This window comes from Colossoma macropomum, unplaced genomic scaffold, assembly GCF_904425465.1.
Source record: "Colossoma macropomum unplaced genomic scaffold, Colossoma_macropomum, whole genome shotgun sequence".
Lineage (NCBI taxonomy): Eukaryota > Metazoa > Chordata > Actinopteri > Characiformes > Serrasalmidae > Colossoma > Colossoma macropomum.
Window position 1 is genome coordinate 9,675,894 of NW_023494800.1, and position 16,597 is coordinate 9,692,490.

The 16,597-nt window shown below is 39.1% G+C and overlaps 2 protein-coding genes across 2 annotated transcripts; one reads left to right on the forward strand and one right to left on the reverse strand.

Annotated features, from left to right (window-relative positions):
* Positions 1–981: 981 nt before the first annotated feature.
* aqp7 (aquaporin 7) lies at positions 982–9,529 on the forward strand. Its single transcript, XM_036588632.1, has 6 exons — positions 982–1,305; positions 3,994–4,120; positions 4,213–4,350; positions 6,267–6,385; positions 6,639–6,856; positions 8,661–9,529. The coding sequence occupies exons 1-6, from the start codon at positions 1,168–1,170 to the stop codon at positions 8,854–8,856; spliced, it is 936 nt and encodes a 311-aa protein (XP_036444525.1). The 5' UTR covers positions 982–1,167; the 3' UTR covers positions 8,857–9,529.
* A 1,616-nt stretch (positions 9,530–11,145) lies between these two features.
* Positions 11,146–16,520, reverse strand: tpgs2 (tubulin polyglutamylase complex subunit 2). Its single transcript, XM_036588633.1, has 7 exons — positions 16,405–16,520; positions 14,601–14,680; positions 14,417–14,504; positions 13,945–14,076; positions 13,730–13,840; positions 13,446–13,609; positions 11,146–11,616 (listed from the first exon to the last, which is right to left on the reverse strand). The coding sequence occupies exons 1-7, from the start codon at positions 16,478–16,480 to the stop codon at positions 11,395–11,397; spliced, it is 873 nt and encodes a 290-aa protein (XP_036444526.1). The 5' UTR covers positions 16,481–16,520; the 3' UTR covers positions 11,146–11,394.
* Positions 16,521–16,597: the final 77 nt, after the last annotated feature.

The following is a 16,597-nucleotide window of genomic DNA, read 5'->3' on the forward strand; positions in this document are numbered from 1 at the left end:
GTGATGACTGTGATGTCCACTGTTCTGAGAACACCAGCAGCTTCTCTGTTTAATTTGCAATTTTCATCTTCTCACTGACGGCTTCTTGACAGCTGCACATCCTTTCAGATTCATAGCGCTGAGCTGTCTTTCCACGGTGGAAGGATGAACAGAATCACCTGTGGATTTTTTCTTATCCGAAGCAAGAGTGGAGCTTGATTTTCTCCTCTCTCTGAAAAGTGAAAGTGTTAAGTGCTGTTTATCTGATACTGACATTGTTGGTGGTCTAACAGGTCTTGCATGATTGTTAGGAGTCCCATGTTCACTATATTCTTTAATCATTTTTTGATCGTTTTGGAAACTTTCCACTTTCTTTGGACTTTCACCTTCATTATGCAAGTGGTTTATCTCATATCTGGTTTTCTCAGAAATATCTCATGAAAACTGAATGACTTGTACTTAATTGCTCTTTTGACTGGAAATAAAATAAGTGAAGGATGTTGCTCTGACATTTGCTAGTACTGTATATAATGAGGCACCACCATAAATATACACGTATTTATTTTGGTTAGTTGATCACCTACAGTGAAATCTTCAGTGTTGAAATAACACCTACTTGACTGGAGACTTTGCAGCTTCGGCTACACCTTGAGCTAAACAGATAATAGGAGAGCAATTGATCTATGGATGGTTGTAAAAGCTGAACTTGTTTATACCTCTTCTATGGTGTGTGAGGTTGAGCTGATTTAGATCAAATTCTGCATTTGTTTATGTTATTAGGTAATGGTAAAGTAATGTAATGGTAAGGTCATAGGAACCTCCTTATCTGATAAAGCTCAGAAACAGAAAATGCATGCATTTTCATATTTTTTCCAGAGCACTTAAAATAACTGGCGTGGGAACTGGTGTGTTTTGATCAGAGGCCCTAGAGCCCACTGCACTCTGCCCATACCCAGGCCATACTCCTACCCAGAGGACTATAGGGCTGTTATGGGGGTGTGTAATGGGGAGGGACGAGTAAAAGGACACCCAACACATGTAGCCACGTGAAAAGATAAGACAAAGGAAGCAAGAGAGCAGCAAAAAAACTAAGCTCTTGACACTCTACACGCTCAGTACAGCTTCCTCAATTCAACCAGTGTGAAACCCACTGAAAGAAGAAGGCTCAGACGGAAGCGAGAGTAGAGAATGAAAGAACAGTTGAGCATGCTGGAGGAAGGCAAAGCTGAAGAGCTGAGTAGGGCCAGGGGACGCTCCATGTGCTGTGTGAGGAAGAAGCATGTTCGAGTTGGACTAGCAGAAACTCTCAGCACGTTCGTCATGATGGTGAGACGACTTGTTAATCCAATTAACGGTTTGTAATTGAAAAATCGCTGTGTTTCAATGGAAATAGTAATTCTACCTAGTAAAACCTAGTCCTGGACTCTATTTCCCCTTCAATGCAGAATCTCCTTTTAGAATAGTGTGTAGGTCAAGACTAGGCTTAATCTCTGTCTGGGAAACAGATCCATACAGTCAATGTCATAGACAGGGATTAGGCTTGGTCTAAGACTAAACTGCAGAAACAAAGGCTTTTTCCTATTTAAAATTTCCATTTAGTCTAAATTTAGGCTTAAGCTGGGTCCAGGAAACCAGCCCATGGAAATGGTTTGCTGGACACAGTTTAAGCCTAGTTTAGGATTAAATAGTAAAGGAAATGGCAATTAAAAAGTCTTTTTAGTCTGGGATTAAATTTTATGTGGGTCCAGGAAAGTAAGGTATAGATACAAAGGTACTGTTTAAATGAAATTTACTACACTACTCGAAATAAAATGCAAATACATAAGGCTGTTATACATGTACAACCCCATTTCCAAGAAAGTTGGGACGCTGTGCAAAATGTAAATATAAACAAAATTCAATGATGTGCAAACCATTTAAGCCCTATAATTAATTGACAATAGTACAAAGACAACAAATCAAATGTTGAAACTGAGAAATTTAATTGTTTTTTGAAAAATATACACCCATTTTGAATTGCCAACAACACGTTCCAGAAAAGTTGGGACGGGGGCATGTTTACCACGGTGTTTCATCACCTCTTCTTTTAACAACACTCTGTAGGCGTTTGGGAACTGAGGAGGCCAAGTGCTGTAGTTTCATTTTTGCTTAATATAGGATTTCAACTGCTCAACAGTTCAGGAGCTCATTTGTCATATTTTTCATTTCATAATCCTCCAAATGTTATCAGTGGTGACAGGTCTGGACTGCAGGCAGGCCAGTCTAGTACCCAGACTCTTTTAATGCAGAGCCATGCTGTTGTAATACATGCAGAATGTGGTTTGACATTGTCTTGCTAAAATAATCAAGGCCTTCCCTGAAAAAGATGTTGTCTGGATGGCAGCATATGTTGCCAAAACATGTATATATCATTCAGCATTAATCATGCCTTCACAGATGTGCCAGTCACCCATGCCATGTGCAGTAATGCCCCCCATACTATCATGAAGCTGAGTGGTCTTTAGCCCGGAGGACGCTGTATCCATGATTTCCAAAAAGAACTTCAAGTGTTGATTCGTCTGACCTTTTCCACTTCCCCTCAGTCCATTTTAAATGAGATTGGGCCCAGAGAAGGTGGCAGCATTTCTGGATCCTGTTTATATTTGGTTTCTTTTTTGCTTTTAAGAGTTTCAATTAGCATTTGTGGATGCAGTGACAAACTATTTTCACAGACAGTGTTTTTCAGAAGTTTGTTTCCATTACAGAATCATGTCTGTTTTTAATGCAGTGCCACCTGAAGGTCAAAAGATCATGGCCAGCAAATACTGTTTTTTTGGCCTCATCCCTTGCATACAGAGATTTCTCCAAATTCTCTGAATCTTTTAATGTTATTATGTATCATAGATGATGAAAAGCAAAAGTTCTTTGCTACTTTATGTTGAGAAACGTATTCTTGAATTGTTGCACTATTTGATTGTGCAGTCTTTCACAGAGTGGTGAACCCCTCCCCATCTTTACTTCTGAAAGACTCAGCCCAGTCATGTTACTGACCTGTTGCAAATTAACCACCAGGTGTTTTTTTTAGCATTACACAACTTTACCAGCCTTTTGTTGCCCCCATCTCAACTTTTTTGGAACGTGTTGCTGGCATCAAATGCAAAATGGGCATATATTTTTCAAAAAACAATAAAAATTTCTCAGTTTCAACATTTGATATGTTGTCTTTGAAGCATTTTCAACAAAATGGAGTTATATTAACCCAATTAAATTATCAAAAGCAATCAACAGTGTTCTACAACTGCTTTCATTTTTGAAGTGGTATTAACTGGCTTTGTCAAGACAACTTAAAGTCCCTTTCTAGTTTAAAAATTACTGGACTCATGCAACAACCTAATTAAGTGCTCCTATCATCACCTTGGCCTGGAGTTTGTCACATGCAAGTCACCCATTTACCAAAATCCTATTCTTAGAAACAAATGACCTGAACTCAACCACATGATGTCATAACCCCAGGAAGATTTATCACTGTTAGTCCTCAAACCTAGTCTTCAGCAGTGTGTCCAGAATGCAGTCATTTGGTTTGTAGTTTCTAATTTAGTGGCTAATTTAAGGCTATTTCAGTGCAAGACTGTGAATCGGTCATTAAGACTATCACTCTATAGCTTTACCTACAGTCACATGCAAATGTCTAAAAAAAATTCCATTCAAATCACAATGAAAATAAATTGGAATTTTAAGATTTTTTAGATAGTATGGCAAATTTTTAGTATAATCTATATTTTTGGGCATTTAACATATTGGAAAAATATATGTATAAAATATAAAGTGTGCTATAACTTTTGCACAGGCCACATTTTTTTGCAATGTGTTAAATTTAGAAAATAAACAGTAATTGTGCCTTAAATCGTGTGGACGTGTGTTCTCTGTAGAGGATGTGTTAACTTATTTCTTATTTAGAAGATCAACAAAAACATGTAGTTTGACTAGAGGTCAAACAACTGCATGTGAGTGTATTGATGTGCATGTGTGTTTCAGGTGTTTGGACTAGGCTCTGTCGCTCAGGTGGTCACGGGAGGGGGACTATTTGGAGATTATTTAAGTATTAATCTGGGTTTTGGTCTGGGGGTTGCCATGGGGGTGCACATTGGTGGGAAAGTATCAGGTAAGCTGTTCCAGTGTTCTTTGTGCAGTTTTGAAATTCTTTTAGGATCTCGACAGAAATGAGTGCTGAATGAGGTTGTTCTTCCTCCTTAGGTGCTCATATGAACGCGGCCGTGTCGTTCACCATGTGCGTGCTTGGCCGCCTGGGCTGGAAGATGCTGCCACTCTATGTAGCTGCTCAGCTTCTGGGCTCTTTTTTTGCTGCTGGAACAGTTTTTATTCTTTACTATGGTGAATAAGTGCATATTTGACCTTGAACATGTAACTGACCAAACACCACCTACACAGTTTCTTTCCCCAGACCATAAGCCCACTAAATAAGGACGTTTCACAATTCTCTCTTCTGTAATTAGTTGTACATAAGCACTTTGACATATTTACATTATAATTTACAGTGGTATGCAAATGTTTGAACATCTCTAATTATATGTTTTGTTGATTTTCTAAGTGAAAATACATCAACACATCAGGGGACAACATTTTTCTTCAAATATTAGTGCATATTCTTCAAATATTAGTGAACTTAGCCAAATAAACAATAAATGAGCATAAAAAAGCACGGAAGTGGGTTCTCTATAGAGAATGTTTTAACTCATTTTCACTTAGAAAATAAACAAGTATTGTTTTGCATACGACTGTACCTATATAGCCGCTGCTCACATCTTCTGCAGTAAATCTACTTAACTAACTGTAACTGTACACAACTAAATATTTTAAATGTACCTGTACTTAACACCTATTACACATCCTTCATATGCAAATTTACACTAATCAGCCATAACATTAAAACCACCTCCTTGTTTCTATGCTCATTGTTCATTATCAGCTCCACTTACTGTATAGGTGTACACTGTAGTTCTACAATTACAGACTGTAGTCCATCTGTTTCTCTGCATACTATGTTAGCCCCCTTTTACCCTGTTCTTCAGTGATCAGGACCCCCACAGGACCACCACACAGCAGGTATTATTCGGGTGGTGGATCATTCTCAGTATTGCAGTAACACTGATGTGGTGATGATGGGTCAGTGTGTGTTGTGCTGGTATGAGTAGATCAGACACAGCAGTGCTGCTGGAGTTTTTAAACATCTTCATTGACTATAGTCCACCAACCAAAAATATCCAGAAAACAGAGTCCTGTGACCACTGAAGAAGGACTAGAGGATGACCAAACTGTGCAGCAGCAGATGAGCTATTGTCTCTGACTTTACATCTGCAAGGTGGATCAACAAGGTAGGAGTGTCTAATAGAGTGGACACAACACACACTAACACGTCACCACCACATCAGTGTCACTGCAGTGCTGAGAACGATCCACCACCCAAATAATACTTGCTCTTTGGTGGTTGTGGGGGGAACAGGGTCAAAGGGGGCTAACAAAGAGCAACAAATGGACAAGATTCTGTAATGTAATGTGTGTGGTAAGTGGAGCTGCTAAAATGGACAATATGTGTAGAAACACAGATGTGGTTTTGATGTTGTGGCTGATTGGTGTATACACTAAAACCAAATTTACATTACATGGAGTAATGTACAGTCATGATATGTTTGGTGTCTGAAGTAGTTGAACTTTAGTTTTACACTGAAACTATGAGGCTACTGGTTAATGCAGATTGCTCGACCGATTATTGCAAACTGCAACATGGTACCTTCACACACCTCTCTGAAAACATGTCAGTTTGTCAAGTAATCTGAAATAGACATGCTTTTGTGGTTTCTAACACTGTATCACATACTGTCATCACATACGGTTATCTGTTCAAAACATAGCCTCCCTTACATTGCTGAAAAATAATAGCAGCAGGCATCTTAAAGCTGGCCTTGTGTTTATACTTTGTATGACATACAATGTCAGAAGCCACATAACCAACTCTATTTAAGATTACTTGACACCTCAACTTGCTTTGAGGCAAGTGTTTGATAATTTAGGCATGAGTCTGCATGAGCTAACCTAGCAGCTAAAAGCTTCCACTAACTGTTGGCTATAGTAGCCTCATCTCTCCAGTGCAAAGCTAAAGATGCAAACTTCGCGCATAAAACATGTTTTGGCTGATGTCAGGTAAGAGGGAGATCCAATAAATTTGATTTTTGTTATTTGACTAAAGTGAAGTTGTGAAATTGAAAGATTTGTCTCTTGATGTTTTATAGATGCCATATACCACTACTGTGAGGGTAACTTCACAGTATCAGGCCCCAAAGCAACAGCTGGGATATTTGCCACTTATCCAGCACCTTACATCCCAATACATGCTGGATTTCTGGACCAGGTGAGATAAGCTGTTGGGATTTTTTATTGTCCGATAAAGAACTTAACTCCTGTCTGTTAAAGTAACTAAGAGATTATTTAAAAAATGATGAAGTGCCTTATGAAGGCATTCTGCAGCCCCCTATGATGGTATTTATTTGCCATGGATGTGAAGGGAGAAAGCTTTTGGAACTGTCATGGCTTTCTGAGTCATTTTGATTTATTCGTTGGTTATGAGGCCAGTATGCCAATATATTCCCATCTGCCTGACTCAGGTGCTTGGCACTGCCATGCTGTTGCTTTGTCTAACGGCTCTGGCAGACCAGAGGAACCAGCCCGCCCCATCTGGTGGAGAGCCTGTGGCTGTGGGGGCTCTTGTACTGCTGATTGGAGTTTCCATGGGGAGCAACAGTGGCTATGCCATCAACCCCACACGAGACTTGGGGCCAAGAGTCTTTACAGCACTTGCAGGCTGGGGATCGGAGGTATTCAGGTAAATGCAGGGACGTGTTACTATATATCATTATAACATTCAAAGAGGTATAGTAGAGTAAGCATAAGTAACAACGCTTCATTTTCTTTAGCAGGTAGCCAGTCTCTAAAGGCCTTAGAGCTCTTCTAATATGACTTTCACACATAAAAGAAGTTCTCAATAATCACTTCTTATAATTTGGTACCTTTCCAGATTCAGCATCTGACCAGGTTGTTTTGGCCTGGCTTCTGTAGGGTAAAATATAATGTTGCTGTCATAATACCTTCTGTCTCCAAAATCATAACTTTGCAGGAGGGGGAAATTTGTTTTTAAAGGAGGAATTAAACTTCTGCATCTAATTAAATTGATAAGATGTAAACAAAGTCATTCAGAGTGAATATGCTATGTAATGCTCCATTCTAGAGAAACTTACTGAGTCAGAGTTGTTCACGGTGGTGATAACAGGAGCCATTTGAAGTGATAAATGCCTCTAAAACCTGCATCACAAAGTTATTACATGAAAAGGTTATATGTTGCCTGATACCTGAGACATTGTTTTATGATAGTTTTGAGATAAACGTTTGGTGTACCATGCCTTAAAGTTTTTTAAACAGCCTTGGAGGAAAGATACACATGGGGTGTTGTATGGCTAAATAGTCCCCAGAGTTACCACTCTGTTACCATTTTCAAAACTACATATAAACATTTATAATGCATATAACAAAATGTGTTGCGTCACTGGTTGTTCTGGATAGTAAGTAAAATATTTTTGCATTGTAGCCATCACAACATCTAGTTCTTATAACCACAACTGTAAAGAAATAGGAGTTGGTTACTCAACAATGAACCATTTCATATCAATCCACTGTAAATGACTTTGTTTCTGTCTCAAACATGAGTTATGCAGAAAACTGAGAAAAAACAGTTTCCACTTAATTTCAATGTACATTAATGTAAAAAGACTTCCCTTCAATAATTTCGGACCATTTCTATTGGTCCCAGGCATCAGGAAATGTTCAAAGAATGTAAAGGGCAACCAACATTTTCAAATTAGTTACACTTAGTTATAGGTTTTGGTGACACTTTATTTTGAGTGGTCCTTTTTAGATGAAACACTCAACAGACATATCAATGATAAAGCACCAGTGAATACATTCAGTAGATTATCAAGAGACGTTAATTAACGTGAATAAAATTTGTTTATAATCCGTTGAATTCAGTTGTTTTTCACATTATTTCGAGAGATCAAGTTCATAACCTGAGGGGTCACTGAACATGTAACAGGTTTAACACTGACCATCTCAACATCCCCAACAAGCTGTTATAGACACTTTGCTCACACCATTCTGTAACAGGAGTTTAACTGGATTAGGCTTCGGTTAAGGTGAGGGTTAGGATTAGGGGCAGGATGTGGATTAGGTTTTGGGTAAGGTTACATTTTGCTTAAAGTAAGTACCATATAAAGCCTGCTTCACATAACATACCAACAATACATCTGCTTAGTAATAGAATGTAAGTAATGTATCAACGGTACATCTTCAAGATATTTACCTCAGTGTATTCAGATACTGCACTACTGCTACTTCACCGATATGTTATTGATGTCTTATTGATAATCTGTTAACAGTTTATTAATCATCTACAAATGACCACTCAAAATGAAGTGTTACCTAAGTTTTCGATATGGCTATAATGAAATGGTTGCTGTTTGCTTTTAGCAACTCAGTTTAAATCAAATCTCAAACATCATGATTCTTGAAAATTGAAGTTACAATCTTAAACTGGATTTAGTCACATTTGAATCCTCCTTTGTTACTCTCTCCAGGGCAGGTAATGCTTGGTGGTGGGTGCCTGTGGTAGCTCCATTAGTGGGTGGAGTGACTGGAGCTTTGATCTATAAGGCATTAGTGGAGCTGCTCCATCCTGTTTATACCAACAAAGAACTAGAGCATGGAGAGGGGTCATCAGAGTGTGCTCCACTGGATCAGTGCAAGAAAGGCACAGCAGAAGTGTGCGTGTGAATCTTCCACATATTAAACACCCAGTGGAACCAGAAACTACCCAAAAGGAGCAGAAAGAAATATGAAAGAAGAGAGACCAATGGAAAAGAGGATTTCTCACAGTGAGGCCAGTCCAGACCTCAATAAGCTGCTTCGGTTATGGATGAGATTAAACCAGCCACTGCCTCTTATACAAACGTGGATGACCCACGAATCTGCCTGCTGGTCCACTCTGTTCCTCTGAACAGAAGATTAAGTTCAGAAAAGGACTGGATCAGCAGTAGCCACGTCCACTGAGAATAAACAATGGATGGACTGCAAGAGTATGTACAGTTTCAGTGAATCAGTCAACCTATTTGAACTCGGGGTACATTGAGGGTGATCCTCATTTGCAATGTAGACGAGCATTATAGAAAAAGAAGGGATTGGAAGGAGTACTTATACATTTGTGATAGTACAAGTATGGCAAAGGAAATAAAATATGACCAAGAAATTATTATTAAAACTTAAAAATAAAAATTAGGAAATGTTAAGACAAATAAACACATCAGGGCAACCAATTAAGCAGATTAGTAGTAAAAAATAAATACAAATTAGTACAAAAAGAACAAAAAGATACAGTAGAAAACAACACAAAAAACAATAATAGTAATAATAACATGATAAAATGATTTTATATATGTGTTTGTGTGTGTGTCTCTTTGTAAACTAAATCGACTTGAACAGTTGCAGGCTTGTAATAAATTCCATAAAAGCAGATTTTCTCAGTTCAGGGTGGTCAAGGGTGATCCAGTCACTGGAATGAGAACTGATGAATTACATTATTTACAGAGAGCATGTGATATAAGAGGCCATGTGAGCAGTGAGTGCTCTGTAGATAAACAGAAGCCGGTGTGTTTCCCACTGCACTGCCAGAGAGAACCAATGATATTTTAGAGGTTTCCAGCGATAAATCTCAAAGCCAAGTGAACGACTGAACAGTGACCCTTTCAATTCTGGATCCCTTCAGGGTAGTAAAATTGAGTGAATTAAAATCAAAATGAGAAGTTCTGGAAAGCAGCATGAATTTGGTCTTCTTCGCATTTAGTTTGTGCTTATAGAGAGCTGATTGTAAGGCACCTCAGTCTTTCCACTGCTGCTTGTACAGAATCAGAAGAGCAGTATAAACCAGTGTCATCTATGGGTGTTCTTTACAGTCTGAGATGAAAAAAAAAAACAACCTCTTGGAACACCTTTACTTACCAGCAGCCACACTCTGGCCTATCAGAAAAGTGATTCTAGGCCCAGCTTGTAGCTTTGGCATCAAAGCCATTGTTTAAAAGTAGGGAATGATCAACTCTATCCAAATCTTTGGAAAGATCAATGAAGAGGGCACCACAATGCTTTCGTCTATGGCAGTAAAAGGTCATTTCAAACAAGTGTGACAGCAGATATGGTGCTGTGTTTTTTCTCTAAAACCATTGATAGCTGCACAGGACAGTTTGCATAGGAATGACTGGACTTGAGTTGATCATTCACTAGAGCTTCTAAGACTTTGGCTAAACATGCCAATTTAGATATATGTCTATACTTACTGATTTGATCTGATGCCTTCCCTCCCTTGTGTAGTAGCTGAGCTGTTTTCCAGACATAAGGAATTCTAAAAGTTAAAATGGAAAGATTATGAATGTATGGAATATCTTTTAAAATGACTTGCGGTGCCAGGCATAAAATGTGGGGGTCCAATGTATCCTCTCCTGTAGTTTTTTGAGTGTTAACATTAGGAAGGGCCTTAGTTACCACGTTTGGAGAGAAGGGGTTGATTGTGAAGAGACCATGGCTTACAGCAGAAGTTAAATCAGATGCATTAAAAGGCAATAAGTTATTAATATCATCAAAAAGGTGTGATGCAGCAGAGAAATGTGCATTGAAGGTTCATTTTGATGTATAATGTAATGAAGTCTAATAATTGGGAATCGATTTGTCTTTAAGAGAATTTACTGCCTTTAGAATTTGCAAGCATTTGAAGAACAGTTAGTCATTAGGCAAAGATAATAATCTGATTTGGCTTTTCTAATAGAAGTACATTTATTCCTAATAATGTGAGCCAATGGTCTTTGGCAGCCATGGCAACATTCATGCAATTATCAAGCAACAATGATAAACTGAGCACAGCTTGAAGCTGTTTGATGTTTACTGGAAAAGACAGTAGAAGAAGGAATGGCTAATTCAAACAAACTGTTTTTCATAAGCAGCTTTTCATTGTTTAAATAAAATAGTGTAGTGTGACAAGCTTTGATCATGCCAAGAAGTGCAAACTGGTCACAAATGTACTTTGGGAACTGTTTAATAAATACAATATATGCAATGCCATGAATGGACTTGTGCAAAGAAAGTAAATAACCTAAATACTCTATTGAGAAAGTTCCTCTCCATGCTGACAGCACCTGCTGCATCCCTATTTCGTTCAGCTCTGACCTCAGTGTTCAGGCATGTATGTAACATTTAACATTTAGCTTCACAGCTGCTAAGCATGTCTGATGTCTGAGTAAAACATTCCACTGATGGTGGTGCTGTGTGTCATCGTTTGTTTACGCTTTGTCTGCCTGTGGCCCCCTGCCCTTTGGCAGCAGCTCCTCCGCTCGCTGGGGCTTGGGCTGGCTGCTTCTTCTTGGGAGCCGCTGGCTTGGCTTTGCCACGAAATGCCTTGGCTGGGTCCAGTTTGTTCAGAAACGGTTCCCCAGCTGGATCGAGGTGAGGGTCACCATGGAATGTAAGCGGTTGATAAAGAGATGCCCATTGCTGTGCCAAGAAAGAGACTGATTTCAGTTATAATCACTGTGGAAATGACAACTAGGATGCTTTGAACCTACTAGACTGAGGCCTATGAGTCACTTTGACCCTTGCTCGTTTCATGTGAAGTGTATCCTGATATATCCTGTTTTGACCACATGCATTTACACTTGGTAGTCAAATGCATTTCCAATGAGTTGGATTGAAAGCAGATTACTATGACATGAAATATTCAGATCAGCTCATAGCAAGACAACCAATTGTTTGTGTTGTCCTTCATTTCGTATTTTTTCTGCCCTTGAAAATATGGTTGCTGCCTGTAGACAATACTGTGCAAACGTCAGAGAATGTCCATTAAAAACAGATATTAAATAAAAGATGTAAGATAATTGTCTTGCATAAGGAAGGGAAAGTCAAAGGAAAATAAGCAGAATTTCCAAAAATAAAGCTCAAACTTCTAAAACCAAAGTTCAAACATACAGTGAAAATGGGACACCTAACAACTGTGCAAGACTTGGTAGACCACCAAAATAAAGCACCATTTAATGCGTTAGGGATTGCTTGGATCGTGAGAAGCAGAAAATGCAACCGAAACTCTATGGCTGAAAAATATCCCTGTAGATTTCTTTGAAAACCTGAAAGCAAGTCACCTGAAAAGAATTGAAGCTGTAATAAAGGCAAAACATTGAAACCTAAATACCGAAAAATTTAATACTACATTTAGTTGCTTTGTGTTTTCTGCTGGGTGGCATGGTGGCGCAGTGGGTAACACAGTTGCCTCACAGCAAAAAGGGCCTGGGTTCAGTTCCCTGGCTGGGCGACCAGGGTCCTTTCTGTGTGGAGTTTGCATGCTCTCCCCCATGTCTGCGTGGGTTTCCTCCGGGTGCTCCGGTTTCCTCCCACAGTCCAAAGACATGCAGTCAGGCCAATTGGACACGCTAAATTGCCCCTAGGTGTGAATGTGTGTGTGGATGTGTCTGTCTGTCTGTCTGCTCTGCAATGGACTGGTGACTTGTCCAGGGTGTTTCCTACCTTCCGAGCTCCAGCGACCCAGAAGGATAAGCGGTTTAGAAAATGTGTGTGTTTTCTGCCTCTTTTCCTGACACGGAAAAATTAAAAACGGGGGTGTTTTGACCGGCAATCAAATAAAAAAGAGTGGTCTCTGACTTTTGCACAGTACTGTCTTACAACGTCTATATGTTGTCTGCAGTTTACTGGACGAAAGTATGTGTCACAAATCTTAATGAGCATTTAATTTCTCAATCATGCATGTACTTCACGATTAGCCCCCTGTATTGGTCATTATCATACCATCATGTGTTATGACAATGTACTGAGAGGGGTTTTGGTTTGGAAATGCCACTTGGAAAGCCAGATATATTAACACTTGCATAACATCCAACTAAAACGTATCTCAGCCCTCCTGAGTGATCACATGTAAATCTCTTTTGAATGTGCCTTGTTGCATTTACACCTGCATTTTTTATGGAAAATCACATAAAACAAAGTAACAATTGAAGTAAGTCTCTGTCATTTTGCAAAAATAAAAAAGAGCACCAAATGCTTGGAATTATAATGCCATGGTTGCTGTTAGAGCATAAAGTTTTTGCTCTTACAGTTAGAGTAATTTAACTCATCCCAAGAAAAATGAGTCAGCATCTGGTCTTTCATCCATTTAAAAACCTCAGAAAAGATTTGCTGCAACTCATAGACCAGCAACCACAGAATCTATAATACACACTGAAACGTATAATGTGTCCATTCATCGTAGCTGTGGCAGAATTTAAGCAATTTCTAATGATTCTGGCTGATGTTCTGCTTGTTGAAGTTCCTCCTACCTTGGCCTGTGGGCTGGGTCCATATGGCGTGAAGGTGTACTGCCATTCTGGCAGGCCTAAATGTGTTATCATAAGCCTGTAGTATGCAGTGAAGGAGGAGGTGAGAAAGTGCCAGTATAGGGACCGATCCAGGAACCATATTTCACTCTGCTGGGCCACATCACCTAGATAATTAGGACATACAATAAAGAGCAACATAAAATGAATTATGACTTAAAGAGGTTAAATACACTGCAGTGCACCATGCATTATACTTGCTATGTGTAATGCTTTAAACGGATCACCTGGAGTGCAGTTTTGGTAAACAAGACAGACTCTGCCGTTTCCTCCACAGGAGTCAAGCTCAAAGATTCGGCTACGCGAGTCAAAGTGAGGCTCTTCATGGCCCTCTGACCCTAAAGAACATGAAAATGGTACAGCTTACAAAACCTGCTCAAATAATTATACATGTATAATAAACTACCATATTCCTTTCTGAATGTATCCTAATTGATCTTACCTTCAAAAGCCTCCTCAAAGTCAAGGTCAGCTAAAGTGGGTGCACTGGGTAGGGAATAGATGTTTGATTGGGCCAGAAGACGCAGCCTGGCCACACTGTTTATTACCATACAGCCAACGGGGACTGGCTCATCTGCAAGGCACAAGGAAAGTTATTCTCTCTTTCTTTTTGTGCTTTGATGTATTAGATATACCCCTTTATTAAGATAATGTACATATTTAAATCTCCCAACAATAAAACAAAACCTTAGACAGCTACACCACTTACACTAAAATCGTTTTAATTAAACATTTGGTTCAAACCCACAATATATACTCAGAAAAGCTTTTCATGCTGTCTTTTGTTGTGATAATGATATCATATTGTGACATCACCCACACATAATATATTATCAATGCACACATTTCTCTGTGGTTAAAGAAAAATAGTGATTACCAAGATGCTTATATGATTGTACTAACAAGGAACTCACTTTCTAGATTAGCGTTCCAGGTGAGAGTGAAGCCATCTGTTGTGAGATAGAAGTCTCTTAGGTCCTCTGGCAAAACACAGTTGTTTTTCTGAAGGACAGACAAGCATATACTTGTAGTAAATCAAATAATACACTTATATTTTCTCAGAATATGCTGTGTGAGCTGTAACTTACTTCACCTTACCTGCTCCCATGAGAGGAGGCATCGTTTCTCTGCAGGTTCTCTCTCAGCAAATCGTACATCTATCACACCAGGGAGGCTCTCTGGGAATGTAATAAAAGAAACACAGAAATTAGAAGAGTAATGACCCGGCTGCTGAGGAAGTTGATATCTATGTAAAATACCAGGCCACTGCAGTGAAAGGAATACCTCATAATCAAACTAGAACCAGCAGGCAGGCCTGTCTGCCTAAGCCATCCACTACAGTCAGAGTTACTCAGCAGACTAGAGAAGCACTAAGTTCATTAAAACACCACTGGCGTTCTCATGGTTCTTCATGGGTTCTTCAGTAAAGACAATGGTTCTATATAGAACCATTAACACTCAAAGAACCATCTGCAAGCTCAAAAGGTTCTGTGCATGGTGAAATGGTTCTTCAGATTGATGGAGAATGTGTTGTACATGGTTCTATACAGAATCTTCACGAAAATGGTTCTATATAGCACCAAAAAAGGTTCTTCTAATGTTACAAGCTTGACATTGCAACAACAGCAGAACCTTTTTTGGCGCTGTATAGAACCATTTTCAAAAAAGTTCTATAAAGAATTCTATATAGAACATTTCTGGATGTTCATTCACACATTTCTCCCCTTTTTCTTTTACCAAAATGAACTAAATCATCGTGTGTGAATCACCATGTGTAAACCGCTGTAGGTCTCCTTTCTCTATCTCTCTCACTGGATGAGCATAAGAACCAAACTCATGTATTCCTGTAAAAGGAACCCACGCAGATCTCATCATTATCAGGTCCAACCTCACATCATCCATAACCAACTGGTTTTGTTCTTCCACCTCACAAGAACGAGCCAAACTCCAGCTCATAAGCAGGACAGCAGAGAGGATCATTGGATGTAGCCTGTTAAAATGTACTGGCAAAATTACAGCTGACCCCTCTCATCCTGGACATCACCTCTTCCAGCCACTCCCCTCTGGTAGAAGATTCAGGGCCACCAAATCCAGCACAAGCAGACATGCTAACAGCTTTTTCCCCAGAGCTGTGGCACTCAATAACCACAGTGGACACCTCACACTTTTACTTTAAACTAAACCAAATACACCTCCTTACTGTATTACAGACACTCCTCTGTAATACAATATTTGCACAACTGTACAGATGCTAAATTTCAGCAAATATTCATATCATTCTGTAATATTCTGTATATAATAATTTTCATCGTATATATCACCAGACATGCACAAGTATAGATATTCTTAAGTGTATATGTACAGACATTCACACTTCTCTTTAGCTCCTTTCTGTGGCTCTTATTATTATTCATTATTCATTGCTCTTTATTCTATTTATTGTATTTTATATGTATATTATATAGGACCATGACTAAGGAGTAAGAAGGCAGGTGCTCTACTAGTGAGGCTACTGAGAAAATTAGATGTATTATGTAAAACAACGAAGACAATGAAACACAAATGACGTTAGGTCTGTTACTCAGTTGTAGCAGCCTCAGTAGTGCCTCACATGTAGGTGTTTAAGAACGGTAACTTAGCAGGTGCCATGCTGTGGCCTTTTAATATGCCAACTTTTAATATGTGTACAAGCCTCCCTGTGTTTTAATACAGACAGACAAATAAACAGAACATAAACGTTGCAAATCCTAACAAATCGTAGCCCCTAAAATACGAATAGGAAGGTTAAATGTGAAATAGCGAGTAAGGATACCGTCATTAATCCAATAAATCCCGGCGCCGTTTCTGCCCTCAGTTTATGATCCGTATGTGTTTAGATGAATGTTAGTTAATGATCACTCACCTAAAATCCGAGTAATTCCTAAAGTAAGTCTTTCTGAAAAACCCTTCAAGGGCTTTTCTTCCCTCGCATCCTCCATTCCCAACACGGTCTCTGTAGTAGCGTTAGAGCCGCATCAGTCCCACCGTCACCAAAACAAAGGGACACTGTATTCCTATTCGTTCACAAAAATGAAAGACAGGTGATTTGGCCAATA

What these genes read in the sequence shown, in the direction of transcription:
- aqp7 (XM_036588632.1), top strand. Translation starts at nt 1,168, where the DNA reads ATGAAAGAACAGTTGAGCATGCTGGAGGAAGGCAAAGCTGAAGAGCTG. An exon ending in CATTGGTGGGAAAGTATCAG is followed by an intron (nt 4,121 to 4,212) that starts GTAAGCTGTTCC and finishes CTTCCTCCTTAG; the next exon opens with GTGCTCATATGAACGCGGCC. An exon ending in TGGGGATCGGAGGTATTCAG is followed by an intron (nt 6,857 to 8,660) that starts GTAAATGCAGGG and finishes TACTCTCTCCAG; the next exon opens with GGCAGGTAATGCTTGGTGGT.
- tpgs2 (XM_036588633.1), bottom strand. Translation starts at nt 16,480, where the DNA reads ATGGAGGATGCGAGGGAAGAAAAGCCCTTGAAGGGTTTTTCAGAAAGA. An exon ending in AGGAATTACTCGGATTTTAG is followed by an intron (nt 14,681 to 16,404) that starts GTGAGTGATCAT and finishes TTACATTCCCAG; the next exon opens with AGAGCCTCCCTGGTGTGATA. An exon ending in GCCTCCTCTCATGGGAGCAG is followed by an intron (nt 14,505 to 14,600) that starts GTAAGGTGAAGT and finishes TCTGTCCTTCAG; the next exon opens with AAAAACAACTGTGTTTTGCC.